General features: G+C 43.5%; 1 protein-coding gene and 1 non-coding gene across 4 annotated transcripts in view; both read right to left on the bottom strand.

The window, feature by feature from the left end:
• Positions 1-15924, bottom strand: part of LOC126419007 (scoloptoxin SSD14-like) — a 489031-nt gene that overhangs the window by 57306 nt on the left and 415801 nt on the right. For all 3 annotated transcript variants that reach the window (XM_050086079.1, XM_050086072.1, XM_050086063.1), the window contains one exon: positions 7950-8150. In XM_050086079.1, the coding sequence (XP_049942036.1) occupies positions 7950-8150 (201 nt within the window). The remainder of the gene's footprint in view (positions 1-7949; positions 8151-15924) is intronic.
• On the bottom strand, positions 6916-6988 carry Trnai-aau (transfer RNA isoleucine (anticodon AAU)). The gene has a single exon. It is a non-coding gene; the product is annotated as a tRNA-Ile (tRNA).

Genomic DNA, 15924 nt, shown 5'->3' with positions numbered 1-15924 from the left:
AGGGATTTCAATTCCGGAAGGTGACGATAGTAGCCATTACAATTCCATTGGAGAACCACAGAACGATGGTTTAAATGAGGGCTGAACACGCTAAATCCAGTCATACCGCCGGGTCCCCACCCGTCACCGACAAGGAGGGGGCGACATCCATAAACGACAGGTCAGAATCCGGTTGTGAAGCCAGGGAAGGGACCTCCGGTGACACCAGAGGCTCTTTGTCCCGGGACTTATGTTTCTTCTTCTTTTCAGGCTGAGATCGAGGAGGGCTGTGTGGCATAATGGAGCCAGCTGCAGCAAGATCAGGAACAGAAAGAGACCGGGCGACCTGGGGGCCGATAGACCGCGGCTCTCGCGGTCGCCGCGCTGCAGCAGACCTTTGACCTGGAAGGTGCCGGGAAGGGGCATCCCGGGAGAGGCGCCCTTGACCGGCAGACGCCGAAGGAGTGGGACACTTCTCCGGCTGGGGAGGGGGAGCGGCGCCCAGAGGAGAAGGTGTGGGAGCCGCAGGGGAGGGGGGAAGGAGAGGGGTCCGGGACGGGGGTAAGGAAGGGGGAGGAAGGGATGAAGATGTAACCAAGGCGTAACTAGATGTCATGGACACAGGGTGCAATCGTGCATATTTCTTACGGGCCTCTGTGTAGCTTAAACGATCAAGAGACTTATACTCCTGTATCTTTTTTCTTTCTTATAGACTGGGCAATCTGCTGAACGTGGAGAATGACTACCATGACAATTTACACATACAGGAGGGGGAACACAGGGACTCCCCTCATGGAGTGGACGTCCACAGTCACCACAGAGAGGGTCCTGGGTACAGCGAGAAGACGTGGCCAAAACGCAAGCACTTAAAACACCGCATAGGAGGTGGGATGTACGGCTTCACATCACAGCGATAGACCATAATCTTAACTTTCTCAGGAAGGGTATCCCCTTCAAAGGCCAGGATAAAGGCACCAGTATCAATACGATTATCTTTAGGACCCTTCTGAACACGCCGAACAAAGTGAACACCCCGCCGTCCGAGATTGTCCCGAAGTTCCTCATCAGTTTGAAGGATGAGGTCTCTGTGAAAAATCACACCTTGTACCATATTTAGAGACTGGTGAGGGGTAATGGACACGGGAATTGTGCCAAGATGGGTACAGGCACGAAGGGCCGCAGATTGGGCAGCCGAAGCAGTTTTTATCAGTAACGAACCCGACCGCATCTTGCTCAGGGAGTCCACTTCGCCGAACTTGTCTTCAATGTGTTCCACAAAGAATAAAGGTTTGACACTGGTGAAAGTATCTCCATCAGTCCTGGTGCAAACTAGATAACGGGGGAAAGGTTTTGCCCCTAGACGACGGGCCTGACCCTCCTCCCAGGGGGTAGCCACGGAAGGGAAGGCCGAAGGGGCAAGAGAAGCAGCACTTGAGGAATCAGTACCACGCAGAGAGACGGCCGCAGAAGAGCGGCCAGAGGTTTGGACCCTTATGCGTTTCATCTGCATAGCGTCCGCCCTGATACCACCCACTCCGATCAGGGGCTCTCCTCACGGGTGCCACCCAGCCACAGCAAGGGCCGTCTGGCACGGCGGCCATTGCCGGGAGTTCCGATGCTCCAGGATGACGAGCAACCACTCCAAGGCATGCATGAGGAGGTCACAGCTCAGGTATCAGAAGTGTGATCCCTGTGTGTTCAGGGGGGCTCAACCAAAAGGGTACATAGCGACCCCACCACACGGGCTGGCTACCGTGCTGGCTATGCACCCTAGCATCAGACAACGACGTAGAAGAAAAGGTGGAATATACTAGGAGGGCACACGTCGGAGACACTAGGTAAGGTGCTCTTCCCCAAATGGCTCACACTACGGAAGAGAAATTTTGGAATGGAGGTCAAACCCCAGAGGGGGACCAAGGAATGCCAAAAGGAGGAGATGATTACACAACAAAGCCAGAGTGTAAAACCAACAGAACCAGGAGGATAGCGGGGGCCAACATAAGCAAGGACACCAATAGAGGGAGAGGAGAGGGCGAGGGGAAAGGGGTATGGAGGGGAAAGGAGGGGAAGGGAAAGGAAATGCAGCCCGGGAGAGAAAGAAGGCTGCAATGGCTCGGGGCCCCGTGCTCGCCACGCACGTATCCACGAAAGAGTTGTGGACCCCCTGGGGGGCAATGGCAAGGAAAGCGTTTCTGAAGAAGAGAAATTTGTTAACATCCAGTATTGATTTAAGTGTCAGGAAGTCATTTCTGAAAGTATTCGTATGGAGTGTAGCCATGTATGGAAGTGAAACATGGACGATAAATAGTTTGGACAAGAAGAGAATAGAAGCTTTCGAAATGTGGTGCTACAGAAGAATGCAGAAGATTAGATGGGTAGATCACATAACTAATGAGGAAGTATTGAATAGGATTGGGGAGAAGAGAAGTTTGTGGCACAACTTGACCAGAAGAAGGGATCGGTTGGTAGGACATGTTCTGAGGCATCAAGGGATCACCAATTTAGTATTGGAGGGCAGCGTGGAGGGTAAAAATCATAGAGGGAGACCAAGAGATGAATACACTAAGCAGATTCAGAAGGATGTAGGTTGCAGTAGGTACTGGGAGATGAAAAAGCTTGCACAGGATAGAGTAGCATGGAGAGCTGCATCAAACCAGTCTCAGGACTGAAGACCACAACAACAACATACCTTTGCATAAAAAGGGGGATAGATCTGATGTCAACAATTACCATCCAATCTCCCTTCTAACAGCTTTATCCAAAATTTTTGAGAAAGTAATGTATTCAAGAGTAGCTTCACATATCTGTAAAAATGAAGTACTAACAAAATGTCAGTTTGGTTTCCAGAAAGGTTTTTCAACAGAAAATGCCATATATGCTTTCACCAGTCAAATTTTGAATGATCTGAATAACCGAACACCTCCCATTGGGATTTTTTGTGATCTCTCAAAGGCTTTTGATTGTGTAAATCATGAAATTCTGCTAGACAAGCTCAAGTATTGTGGCATGAGTGGGACAGTGCACAAATGGTTTAATTCGTACCTAACTGGAAGAGTGCAGAAAGTTGAAATAAGTAGTTCTCATAACATGCAAAGATCAGCACATTCCTCAAACTGGGGAACTATCAAGAATGGGGTTCCACAAGGGTCAGTCTTGGGTCCTTTGTTGTTCTTATTATATATTAATGACTTGCCATTCTATATTCATGAAGAGGCGAAGTTAGTTCTCTTTGCTGATGATACAAGTATAGTAATCACACCTGAGAAACAAGAATTAACTGATGAAATTGTCAACACTGTCTTTCAGAAAACTACTAAGTGGTTCCTTGTAAATGGACTCTCACTGAATTTTGATAAGACACAGTACATACAGTTCCGTACAGTGAATGGTATGACGCCATTAATAAATATAGACCTTAATCAGAAGCATATAGCTAAGGTAGAATATTCCAAATTTTTAGGTATGTCCATTGATGAGAGATTAAATTAGAAGAAACACATTGATGATCTGCTGAAACGTTTGAGTTCAGCTACTTATGCAATAAGGGTCATTGCAAATTTTGGTGATAAACATCTTAGTAAATTAGCTTACTACGCCTATTTTCACTCATTGCTTTCATATGGCATCATATTTTGGGGTAACTCATCACTGAGGAATAAAGTATTTATTGCACAGAAGCGTGTAATCAGAATAATAGCTGGAGTCCACCCAAGATCATCCTGCAGACATTTATTTAAGGATCTAGGGATATTCACAGTAGCTTCTCAGTATATATACTCTCTTATGAAATTTGTTATTAACAACCAAACCCAATTCAAAAGTAATAGCAAGATTAAATCTAACTTTGGCACAGAAAGGGGTGAATTATACTGGCACTAAAGTCTTTGGTCACTTACCAAATAGTATCAAAAGTCTGACAGATAACCAACAAGTATTTAAGAAGAAATTAAAAGAATTTCTGAATGACAAATCCTTCTACTCCATAGAGGAATTTTTAGATATAAATTAAGAAAAAAAATATTTAAAAAAAAAATAAAAAAATAAAAATAAAAAAAACACAAAAAAATAAAGTTGTTATATTAACTTAAGTATGTTGTTAAACTAACCTAATTATGTCATGTATTGGAAAATTCGACTCGTTCCACATCATTACGAAATATCGTATTCCTGATCCATGGAACTAGTATTAATCTAATCTAATCTAATCTAATCTAATCCTTATAGTGGGTTGGCTGTCTTGCCAATCCACAACAGAAAGTTACTAATGTGGAAACAGAAATTGGTACTCTTGCCACTGTGGTTTGAGATCCTTATGTTAGTTCACGTCAAATCCCAAGGGAATCGAGCACAAGCCAAAGTAATGTTGTTCATGTTCTGCATCACCGTAAATATCATCCTTACCCTATCAGTCTCCACCAAGAATTAACCGGTACAGATTGTATGCATTGCACTGAATTCTGCCGATGGGCTGAACTTCAGATTCAGAGGGACAACACATTTATTAATTTCATTTTATTTACTTATGAGGCTACATTCACAAAGCATAGAAATGTTAATTTGCATAACATGCATTATTGGACAACTGAAAATCCATGTTGGCTGCAGCAATCTGCATGCCAAAAACCATGGTCAGTTAATGTATGGTGTACGATTCTGGAGGACAGAATTATAGGCCCCTATTTCATCAAAGGAATTTTAATGGTAGGAAGTACAGCATATTCCTGCACGAAATATTAGGTCTGTTATTGGAAGAAATACCTTTAGGAACAAGGAACAGAATGCAGTATCAACACAATGGGTGTCTGGCACATTTTTCGCTGACGGTTAGATATGAGTTGCAGAGACAATTCCCAGATCTTTGGATTGGATGCGGAGGAGATGTGTCGTGGCCAGCTCATTCACCACACTTGAGACGCCTTTGGATTTTTTTGGGGTGGGGGGATTCATAAAAGACATTGTTTATAAAGACATTCCAACTATGCCTAAAGATATGCGTGAGAGAATTGTCAGAGCATGTGCTTCGATAAGTGTCAATGTGATAAGGAATACCACTCAATACATAAGAAGAAGATTGCAGCACTGCATAGATACCAATGGTCATCAGTTCGAACACGTTCTGTAAATGGATGTTCATATCACCTTTGTACCTTTGTTGACTTTCAAAGACCTTACTTTTACACATCATTGGATTCATCTTGATAGCCACTGTCAGAAAATAAGTATCAAACTATAGCATCCCATCTTCTTAAAAAAAAGGCGATCCCACCTAGCAACAAGAAACCAATGTCATATTATGGCCCCCATTGTCCCAAGCAACTTTTGTCCCACAAACTTTTCAGCTCCTATCATACTTTCAGAGTTATTATAGATGGCAATAGTTAGTGACTCACCCTGTATAATGGAACTTCAATTATTAAATATATTTTGTCATTGTTCAAATCTTTTATACATTTTCTGTATTTTAGGTCTGAAGATGGCCCATCAGATCTGAAACTAGCTAAGAATAAAGATATTTTTTGTGATTTTGACCTAGGATTTTAACTCATACAAGAAAACTTAAGATACTCACAGTTGGACTTCTGTACATGTATCTCTCATTCCTTCCTTCCTTTCTTTTGCCGTTTATCCAACCAACACTGGGTTAGGATTTGTACAGTATATTCCGGTTTCTTAGAAAAAAAACCATACCTTTATCTACGCTATTATTACATGGGGTCACCATCACTCCCAAAGGCATTTTAAAGCTACTGCCAGCCCCCTTGGGTAGGAATCCATTTCCTTCTCCTTTCTGCATCTAGTATAATCGGACAGTCAAATGTCACATCATTTTACAAACTTTTTGCACATCTTGTATCTGAGTTGGGACATGGAAAACTGCCTAATAGCTACATTCAGGCTGTCTGGCACACTGGTCTCCCATCATCAACCTGCACGATGGACTCGAACTAGGGCCAGAAGCACCTCCTTGGGCCCTGGAGCAGGCACTTTAAAACACTCAGCTATCAAATGGATTTACAAATATGTCTCATTATTATACTTAAACTAAATGTAAAAGAACTGCACATAAGAAGACACATCCATCAGCACAGCCCTAAATGCCAAATGAAAACTGGTGTTCCAAGACACAGGCTGGTGAAAGCAGTCCACCTACCAGAGTTAGCTCTCTAAAATCTGTAATAAATTACTATCCTCAGATTGGTCCATGACTGGAAATTATTTCAAAGAAAATTGTATAGCTACAAACTCATATTACAATGTTACCTAATTTTTTTATGTACAGAGTGTGAACTTGTGAAGTTAAAATTCAAAATCCATGACTAAATTTCAGTAATTATGTATGCCTGTAATTAAGAATAACTACATATGTCTGTAATTATGTACAAGAGATGAAGCTGTTTCAGATATGGTGAATAAAAATTGACAGACTGGTATAGCACAATGGGCCATCTGTAATTTGCACATGAAATTACAGAATGTAAGAATGAGGACAAATTACTGCTCCTGCTGAGGTCTGTAAGTCATCAGAAAGCATATGACTCAGTTTTAACCAAATATTTGCTGCCAATCCATAATAAAAGAGGATTTTAGTGTAAGCCTCTACTTGCTTTTTTGTTCCACCTTGCAAGGTAATGAAAGATGAAATCCATAACAAACTGCAGTATGATCATGGATTGACTTTGATGAGATCAACCACAATGAGTAAGCAGCCTTATTGTCTAAGCGTGAATAAATGTTATCCAGCGTTAATGATGCAGATATTTATGAGGAATTTACTTATCATACTGAATTTTTCCTTAATACCCTGAGCACAACTGCGTTCCACTAACCTATATCAAAAGGGCTCTCCAAGAAACAATGATAACTAAGACACAAAGGAATGACAGGCATTGGCTGTGAGTGGGCATTGATTGAAATCAGTGGGGAAAATTGAGAATTTGTGCTGGACCAGGATTTGAACCTGGGTCTCCTGCTTATTAGGCAGATGTTCTGACCACTAAGCCACCTGGACTCAGGGGTCATTGCAATTGCATGGACTACCCTAGCATGCCTCCCGTCAGATCAGAATTCTCTGCTTATTTACATGCTACTACTGTAGCCCCCCTTGCCCTTGATCCTCATTACTCATGGCATTTCATCAATTCCTGTAAGAGCTCAAGCCTGGTGTGCATCTGCACTGAGGAGATTATTGGCTACCTTGCCTTAATTATATATATCCAAAAGATCAGGTACCATACATATATATAAGGTGCGACAGCCAGTGACCTCTTCAGTGCAATGCACATCAGGCTCGAACCCTTATGGGAATTGGCAAAATGGCATGAGTAATGAGGATATTGGCCAAGGGGCACTACGTTAGTAGTGTGCGGACAAGTTGAGAACTTGAGTCTAATGGGTGGCATGCTGGGGTAGTCCACGCAGTTGTAATGACCACTGTGACTGGATGGCCTAGTGGTCAGAGCACCTGCCTAGAATGCAGGAGACACTGGTCCAGTTTAAATTTTCTACTTTCCCCATTGATTTCAATCAATGCCCTGTCACAGCCAATGACTGTCATTCCTTTGTGTCTTAATTCATAATGGCTGCCAGATCGAAATGGCATCTGTTCTTTTGGACATGTCTGAAAGACCAGGTACTACACACACACACACACACACACACACACACACACACACACACACACACACACACACACACACATGCACACACAATGATAACTGCATTAACAGATCATTATAAATACAAAATGCATTTTTAAAGTGTATTTGTGTCACGTCAAACGTAAAGCAAGACATGAGAAAAAGCTGTAAAATGAGAAGAACAGTGTCCTTAATACAATTATTTTTATGGTTACATGATTGCCAGAGCTATTAGCAACACTTATGTTTAAGAAGATTCAGGGAAACCTCCACTTATGACAGAAGGGTAATATTATTTCTCTAACTTAAACTGAATTGCATACATGAACATACTCATAATCCCTTAGGTCATCCATTGTCATGACTCCTCCAAGATCTTTGACATCCTGAATAAAGTCCTCACCAAGCGAGCCATTATAGAAAATATCTATACCATATTCAGCAATTTGTATTAATGTTTCACCTAAAGTAGGTCGTTTCAGAATGTCACCCAGCTGCCACACATTTCCAGTTTCAGGATTGATCAAAAGTTCACTGCAAAATAATTTTCATTGTCTCATTATACAAGAATATATTATGTCTATTTTCTGTTTATTCCTGATTCAAAGCACCAGGTACAACACCTCCATTTATAAGAATATTAATTCATTACAGCAATATGCCAGACTAAGGTAATACACCAGACTAAGGAAATGTAATTTTAATTGAAAATAAGTGCATGACTATATACAAGGTAAACATTAATAAAACCAACAAACTGCAGGACAGATTCCTGACAGTAAATGGAGGAAAAAAGGTCCTATGAATACGTGTCTGAAATGCATTGTTGCCATGGTAGATGGCGCTGATGAAAGACAGTTTCTCTGACCATGTGACATGTATTCCTAGTGTGTTGAAAGCTGTGTGATTGACATAGCATTCTGTAAGCAGCAGAATGGTGCAGTATTCACATCAGGAACAAGCTGAGATGGTGTCTGTGTATGGCTAAGCAGATGGAAACTGTCGAGAGGCAGCATGCCTATAACAAAACAAGTACCCTCTCAGACACCTACCGCATCACACAACATTTCAAGCCCTTTTTGGGCATTTATGTGATCATGGATCCTTTAAGACACACGAACGTGCATGGAAATGCATGGAGGTGATGGACTGTGTGTGCACTAGATTTGGAGGTCTGGGTTCTACAGGATACTGAGATGAACCCTAGTACAAGCTCCAGGTAAGTGGCCTGCCAACATGGTGTAAGCCGAAGTACAGACTGTGTATCCTGCATAACAACTGCTACCATGGAGGCCAGTTTGAACATCTGTTGTGATGTGGATTCGATGCAATTTTGTACTGTGTTCTGGGACAATTTGCTGTTGTTCCATGAACACCGTCAATTTCTAGACACATGTTCATAGGACCTTTTTACCTCCCTTTCCAGTCTGGAATCCACCCCTGCAGTTTGTTGGTTTTATTTATGTTCACGCAGTTTAAAGGTTAACTATTTTTTGGATTATAAAAAAATGGAAGTTTTTAAAAAGACAGTAAGTAACAAATACAGCAATATTTTTCCTGCTGTTAGAGCAAGTCATCAAATAGACAAATTTTCATTCACTGTATTTTTGTAGTATATATTACTATACTAAAAATTTATATGAAATAAATTGTCCCATTTCGTGTTTGGTCATCAACCTTAATGGTACAAAACAACAGACAGTTAACAGCATCACAGGAAACACTGCAAGAGAAATATAACATTAAAAATAACAGAAATTAACAATATTTTTCTCCATTTCAATGTAAGAGTTTTGGTCCGTGGTGACTAATTCTTCCTCAGCCACTGGGCTGTTGATGAGGAATTAGTTCACACTCAACACAGGTTACATCAATAAACTATATAAACTGAATACCAAACACATGCTAACATCATTTAATTTTCACACTAAGCCTTGCTGTGTCTCAGTGAAAGGTATGTTTGCCCTTCATAGTTACAAAATCATCATATCAAACACAGAAAACAATGGCTGTTGTAATAGAAAATCATGAGTGGAAAACAATAGGAGAGGATAGAAGTACTAGCAGGTAAATAGTTGAGTAGCTCAGATTTTAGTCTTGCAAAGGAAGATTAGAGTTTAACACCCTGCTGACAATGAGGTCATTAGAGTTGGAGCACAAGCTCGTGAGAGAAAGATGGGGAAGGAAATTAGCCATGCCTTTATCAAAGGAACGATCCCAGTATTTGCCTTAAGTGATTTAGGGAAATTGTGGAAAACATAAATCTGGGTGGCCTAACAGGGATTTGAATTGTCATTCTCCCAAATGTGAGTCCAATGAAGATCTTTTAGCTCGTCATTTAGTCATTGGCTATGATCTCATTATGAAGGATACCTTAAGGGATGTGGAACAAACCAAGTTATACATTAACAAAGGGAAATGCATCTGTCACAAACTGCATTTATAATTACCCATTATTAACCCACTAGAAACTGTTTTTTGTGCACTGAGTCTGCATTTAAAGTAATATAATCAGCATGAAAGCTACTAATTCAAAAAATGCTGACACCTCTTCAGCTATACCAACTATCTGCAGTTTATTTCTTACTTATAACTCAATAGTTACATGACTACATCGATATTTGTGAAAGAGGAACAGTTATTTTATAACATAAGAACAGAACCCTGTTTACAATAAACACTGCTGTGGACATGCCGGTAAAGGGAATCTACAATCCTCAAGTTGAGGCAGTCAGATAAAATGGAAAAGAACCAGTAGAATTTTTTTTATAATTCATATGTATTCCCAATTTTCTAATTTATGCTTATGGTGTCTTGTTAAATGCCTTTCCATAAGGCTACAGAACCCACTCTGGACTGCAAACAAAAAAGTAAAATGTAAACAGAAATTATTTTTATGCCACAATGAAATTTTCATTCTGCAGCAAAGTGTGCAGAATGAAATTTTCATAAAAATCATTCACACAGGAGAATCATACAAACAGACTGTCGTTTGACCATTGCACAGACTCTCATATAGAGGACATAGTAATACATATCTCAGGCACAGACAGACAACTAAAAGAGTCAAAAAAGGCAATAAGTCCCTAGGTCTGGATGAAACCCTAGTTCATTTTTACAAAGAGTATTCTGTGGCATTGGCCCCTTACTTAGCTTGCGTCAATTGTGTGTCTCTCACGCACTGCAAAGAGTGGCTGGAAAAAGTGCTGATGACTCTTGCACACAAGAAGGGTAAAAGAACAGACCCCTGAAATTACAGACCAATATCTTTATCACTATTTTTCTGCAGAATTCATGAATGTATTCTCAGTTTGAATATAATAAATTTCCTTGAGACAGAAAAATTCAATCTGCAAATGATCGCGGTTTTAGAAGGCACTGCTCATGTGAAATTCAGCATGCCTTTTTTTCATATGTCATCCTGTGAACTATGGATGAAGGGCAACAGGCAGATTCCATATGCCTGGATTTTTGAAAGGCATTTGACACAGTACCTCAATGCACTTTGTTAACAAAGGCATGGGGGTATGGAATAGTTTCCCAGATATGTAAGTGGCTCAAAGACTTTTTTAATGACTAGACTCCGGATGGCAAGTGTTCATTGGAGACAAGCGTATTATCAAAAGTGCCCCATGGAAGTATGAATGGACCACTATTATTCCCTACATACACTCTTGGAAATGGAAAAAAGAACACATTGACACCGGTGTGTCAGACCCACCATACTTGCTCCGGACACTGCGAGAGGGCTGTACAAGCAATGATCACACGCACGGCACAGCGGACACACCAGGAACCGCGGTGATGGCCGTCAAATGGCGCTAGCTGCGCAGCATTTGTGCACCGCCGCCGTCAGTGTCAGCCAGTTTGCCGTGGCATACGGAGCTCCATCGCAGTCTTTAACACTGGTAGCATGCCGTGACAGTGTGGACGTGAACCGTATGTGCAGTTGATGGACTTTGAGCGAGGGCGTATAGTGGGCACGCGGGAGGCCGGGTGGACGTACCGCCGAATTGCTCAACACGTGGGGCGTGAGGTCTCCACAGTACATTGATGTTGTCGCCAGTGGTCGGCGGAAGGTGCACGTGGCCATCGACCTGGGACCGGACCGCAGCGACGCACGGATGCACGCCAAGACCGTAGGATCCTACGCAGTGCCGTAGGGGACCGCACCGCCACTTCCCAGCAAATTAGGGACACTGTTGCTCCTGGGGTATCGGCGAGGACCATTCGCAACCGTCTCCATGAAGCTGGGCTACGGTCCCGCACACCGTTAGGCCGTCTTCCGCTCACGCCCCAACATCGTGCAGCCCGCCTCCAGTGGTGTCGCGACAGGCGTGAATGGAGGGACGAATCGAGACGTGTCGTCTTCAGCGATGAGAGTCGCTTCTGCCTTGGTGCCAATGATGGCCGTATGCGTGTTTGGCGCCGTGCAGGTGAGCGCCACAATCAGGACTGCATACGACCGAGGCACACAGGGCCAACACCCGGCATCATGGTGTGGGGAGCGATCTCCTACACTGGCCGTACACCACTGGTGATCGTCGAGGGGACACTGAATAGTGCACGGTACATCCAAACCATCATCGAACTCATCGTTCTACCATTCCTAGACCGGCAAGGGAACTTGCTGTTCCAACAGGACAATGCACGTCCGCATGTGTCCCGTGCCACCCAACGTGCTCTAGAAGGTGTACATCAACTACCCTGGCCAGCAAAATCTCCGGATCTGTCCCCCATTGAGCATGTTTGGGACTGGATGAAGCGTCGTCTCACGCGGTCTGCACGTCCAGCACGAACGCTGGTCCAACTGAGGCGCCAGGTGGAAATGGCATGGCAAGCCGTTCCACAGGACTACATCCAGCATCTCTACGATCGTCTCCATGGGAGAATAGCAGCCTGCATTGCTGCGAAAGGTGGATATACACTGTACTAGTGCCGACATTGTGCATGCTCTGTTGCCTGTGTCTATGTGCCTGTGGTTCTGTCAGTGTGATCATGTATCTGACCCCAGGAATGTGTCAATAAAGTTTCCCCTTCCTGGGACAATGAATTCACGGTGTTCTTATTTCAATTTCCAGGAGTGTACATAAATGATCTGACAGATAGGATGAGCAGTAACCTGTAGGCATTTGCTGATGATGCTGTGGTGTACTGCGAGGGTTTGGCCTCGAGTGAGTGTAGGAGGATACAAGATGATTTAGACAAAATTTCTAGTTGGTATGATTAATGGCAGCTAGCTCTAAATGTAGAAAAATGTAAGTTAATGCAGATGAGTAGGAAAAAACAATCCTGTAATGTTCACTGTAGCATTAATATTGTGCTGCTTGACACAGTCACATTGATCAAATATGTAGGCATATGTTGAAAGCAACATGAAATGGACCGAGCACATAAAGACTGTAGTAGGGAAGGTAAATGGTTGACTTCAGTTTATTGGAAAAATTTTAGGGAAGCATGTTTCATCCGTACAGGAGACTATTTATGGGACCTGAGTGTGACCCATTCTTCAGTACTGCTCTAGTGTTTGGGATCCCCACCACCGCTGGATTGAAGGGGGAGACTGAAGCAAATCAAAGGCAATCTGGTAGATTTGTTACTGGTAGGTATGTAGAACATGCAAGTATTATGGAAATGCTTTGGGAACTCAAATGGGAATCTCTGGAGGGGCAACATTCTTTTCGAGGAACCGGCATTCGAAGCTGACTGCAGAATGATTCCACTGCCACAAACACACATTTTGCATAACGACCATGAAGATAAGTGAAATTACGACTCATGTGGAGGCATGCAGACAGTTATTTTTCCCTCAGTCTATTTGCGAATAGAAAAGGAAGGGAAATGACTACTAGTGGTACAAGGTACCCTTCTCCATGAACCATACAGTAGCTTCAACTGTATGTATGTATGTAGGTGTAGGTGTAGAAGCAGACTCTCAAATATTTCCTTAATCACACTATCCCAAGAGCTGGAAGTGCACACTAGAATCTGTGTTGATATATTCGATAGAATGACAGTGCCAAGGCATTGTGCTGCAATAGCATTTTAGCTCATCTATCATAAGCATGTGTGACACTTATGCTCAATACTCTGGTCCTCAGCAGACCTGATGATCTGGCTGATGTATAACATGCCCCAAGGAACTGAAATCATCCTTTACAGATCCTAAAAGGGCCCTGATCTTAGTTGGTGGTTGAAAAACACACTTCATACCATGAAACTTCCTGGCAGATTAAAACTGTGTACCAGACCGAGACTCGAACTCGGGACCTTGCCTTTCGTGGGCAAGTGCTCTACCACTGAGCTATCCAAGTACGACTCATGCCCCGTCCTCACAGATTTACTTCTGCCAGTACCTCGTCTCCTACCTTCCAAACTTTACAGAAGCTCTCCTGCTTGGTAGAGCACTTGCCCGCGAAAGGCAAAGGTCCCGAGTTCGAGTCTCAGTCCGGCACACAGTTTTAATCTGCCAGGAAGTTTCATATCAGCGCACACTCTGCTGTAGAGTGAATATCTCATTCTGGACACTTCATATCATGTTCCTGATGAATACAACCAATCCTGTTGGAAATTCTAACAGTGTAACGCTAAGAGGCTGTTGACTTCAGTGCTATCCTATTATTTCCATGACTCACCTGATTCATGGTTGGTCGATAATGCAACATGCATCTCATCTGTCTTTCAATATAACCATTGTGGCGGAAAGTGGAATCTAGATGGCCTAAATCAACTAACTAACTTTCAAAGTCTGAGAAGACATAGGCTTTATAAAACAAGATATGAAGTATCCCTTCATGCTGAGCTGATTGGTTTCTACTACCAGCCCCTAAGGCTACAAATGACTGTGAACTGACCTCCTGTAAAAGGACTGTCCAATGTACAATCAACCTTCCTGCTCTCTCCTTGGTCAAACAAAAGAGAGACAGAGCCAGTGCTATATAAGCTCACCTCTTGGTAATTAATATTCCCCATCAGTAACTAGCAGTGCTATTTGTTTAAGGTGTGTGTGTGTTATCTTTCTGCATGTAACCCATATACCAAGATTTAAAATTTCTGTTCACAGTGCTGTCTCATTGCATCTGTGCCTTCAAAATGAAGGGGTGTGCACCTGTGGGAGTATTAGACATTGTCAAAGACGTTTCCAGACTGCATCCTCATTTTATATGCCAGGAGAAACCCAGCTTTCACAACAATACTGTATAAAGTAGGGGAAACTTTGTTTTTGAGAACTGTCTTCAAAGATCTTGAAATTCTTACACTCACTTCCATATACACTCCTGGAAATTGAAATAAGAACACCGTGAATTCATTGTCCCAGGAAGGGGAAACTTTATTGACACATTCCTGGGGTCAGATACATCACATGATCACACTGACAGAACCACAGGCACATAGACACAGGCAACAGAGCATGCACAATGTCGGCACTAGTACAGTGTATATCCACCTTTCGCAGCAATACAGGCTGCTATTCTCCCATGGAGATGATCGTAGAGATGCTGGATGTAGTCCTTAGGAACTGCTTGCCATGCCATTTCCACCTGGCGCCTCAGTTGGACCAGCGTTCGTGCTGGACGTGCAGACCGCGTGAGACGACGCTTCATCCAGTCCCAAACATGCTCAATGGGGGACAGATCCGGAGATCTTGCTGGCCAGGGCAGTTGACTTACACCTTCTAGAGCACGTTGGGTGGCACGGGATACATGCGGACGTGCATTGTCCTGTTGGAACAGCAAGTTCCCTTGCCGGTCTAGGAATGGTAGAACGATGGGTTTGATGACGGTTTGGATGTACCGTGCACTATTCAGTGTCCCCTCGACGATCACCAGTGGTGTACGGCCAGTGTAGGAGATCGCTCCCCACACCATGATGCCGGGTGTTGGCCCTGTGTGCCTCGGTCGTATGCAGTCCTGATTGTGGCGCTCACCTGCACGGCGCCAAACACGCATACGACCATCACTGGCACCAAGGCAGAAGCGACTCTCATCGCTGAAGACGACACGTCTCCATTCGTCCCTCCATTCACGCCTGTCGCGACACCACTGGAGGCGGGCTGCACGATGTTGGGGCGTGAGCGGAAGACGGCCTAACAGTGTGCGGGACTGTAGCCCAGCTTCATGGAGACGGTTGCGAATGGTCCTCGCCGATACCCCAGGAGCAACAGTGTCCCTAATTTGCTGGGAAGTGGCCGTGCGGTCCCCTACGGCACCGCGTAGGATCCTACGGCCTTGGCGTGCATCCGTGCGTCGCTGCGGTCCGGTCCCAGGTCGACGGGCACGTGCACCTTCCGCCGACCACTGGCGACAAC

The sequence above is a fragment of the Schistocerca serialis genome, chromosome 1 (genome assembly GCF_023864345.2).
Source record: "Schistocerca serialis cubense isolate TAMUIC-IGC-003099 chromosome 1, iqSchSeri2.2, whole genome shotgun sequence".
Lineage (NCBI taxonomy): Eukaryota > Metazoa > Arthropoda > Insecta > Orthoptera > Acrididae > Schistocerca > Schistocerca serialis.
This window is presented reverse-complemented; position numbering and strand designations above follow the sequence as displayed.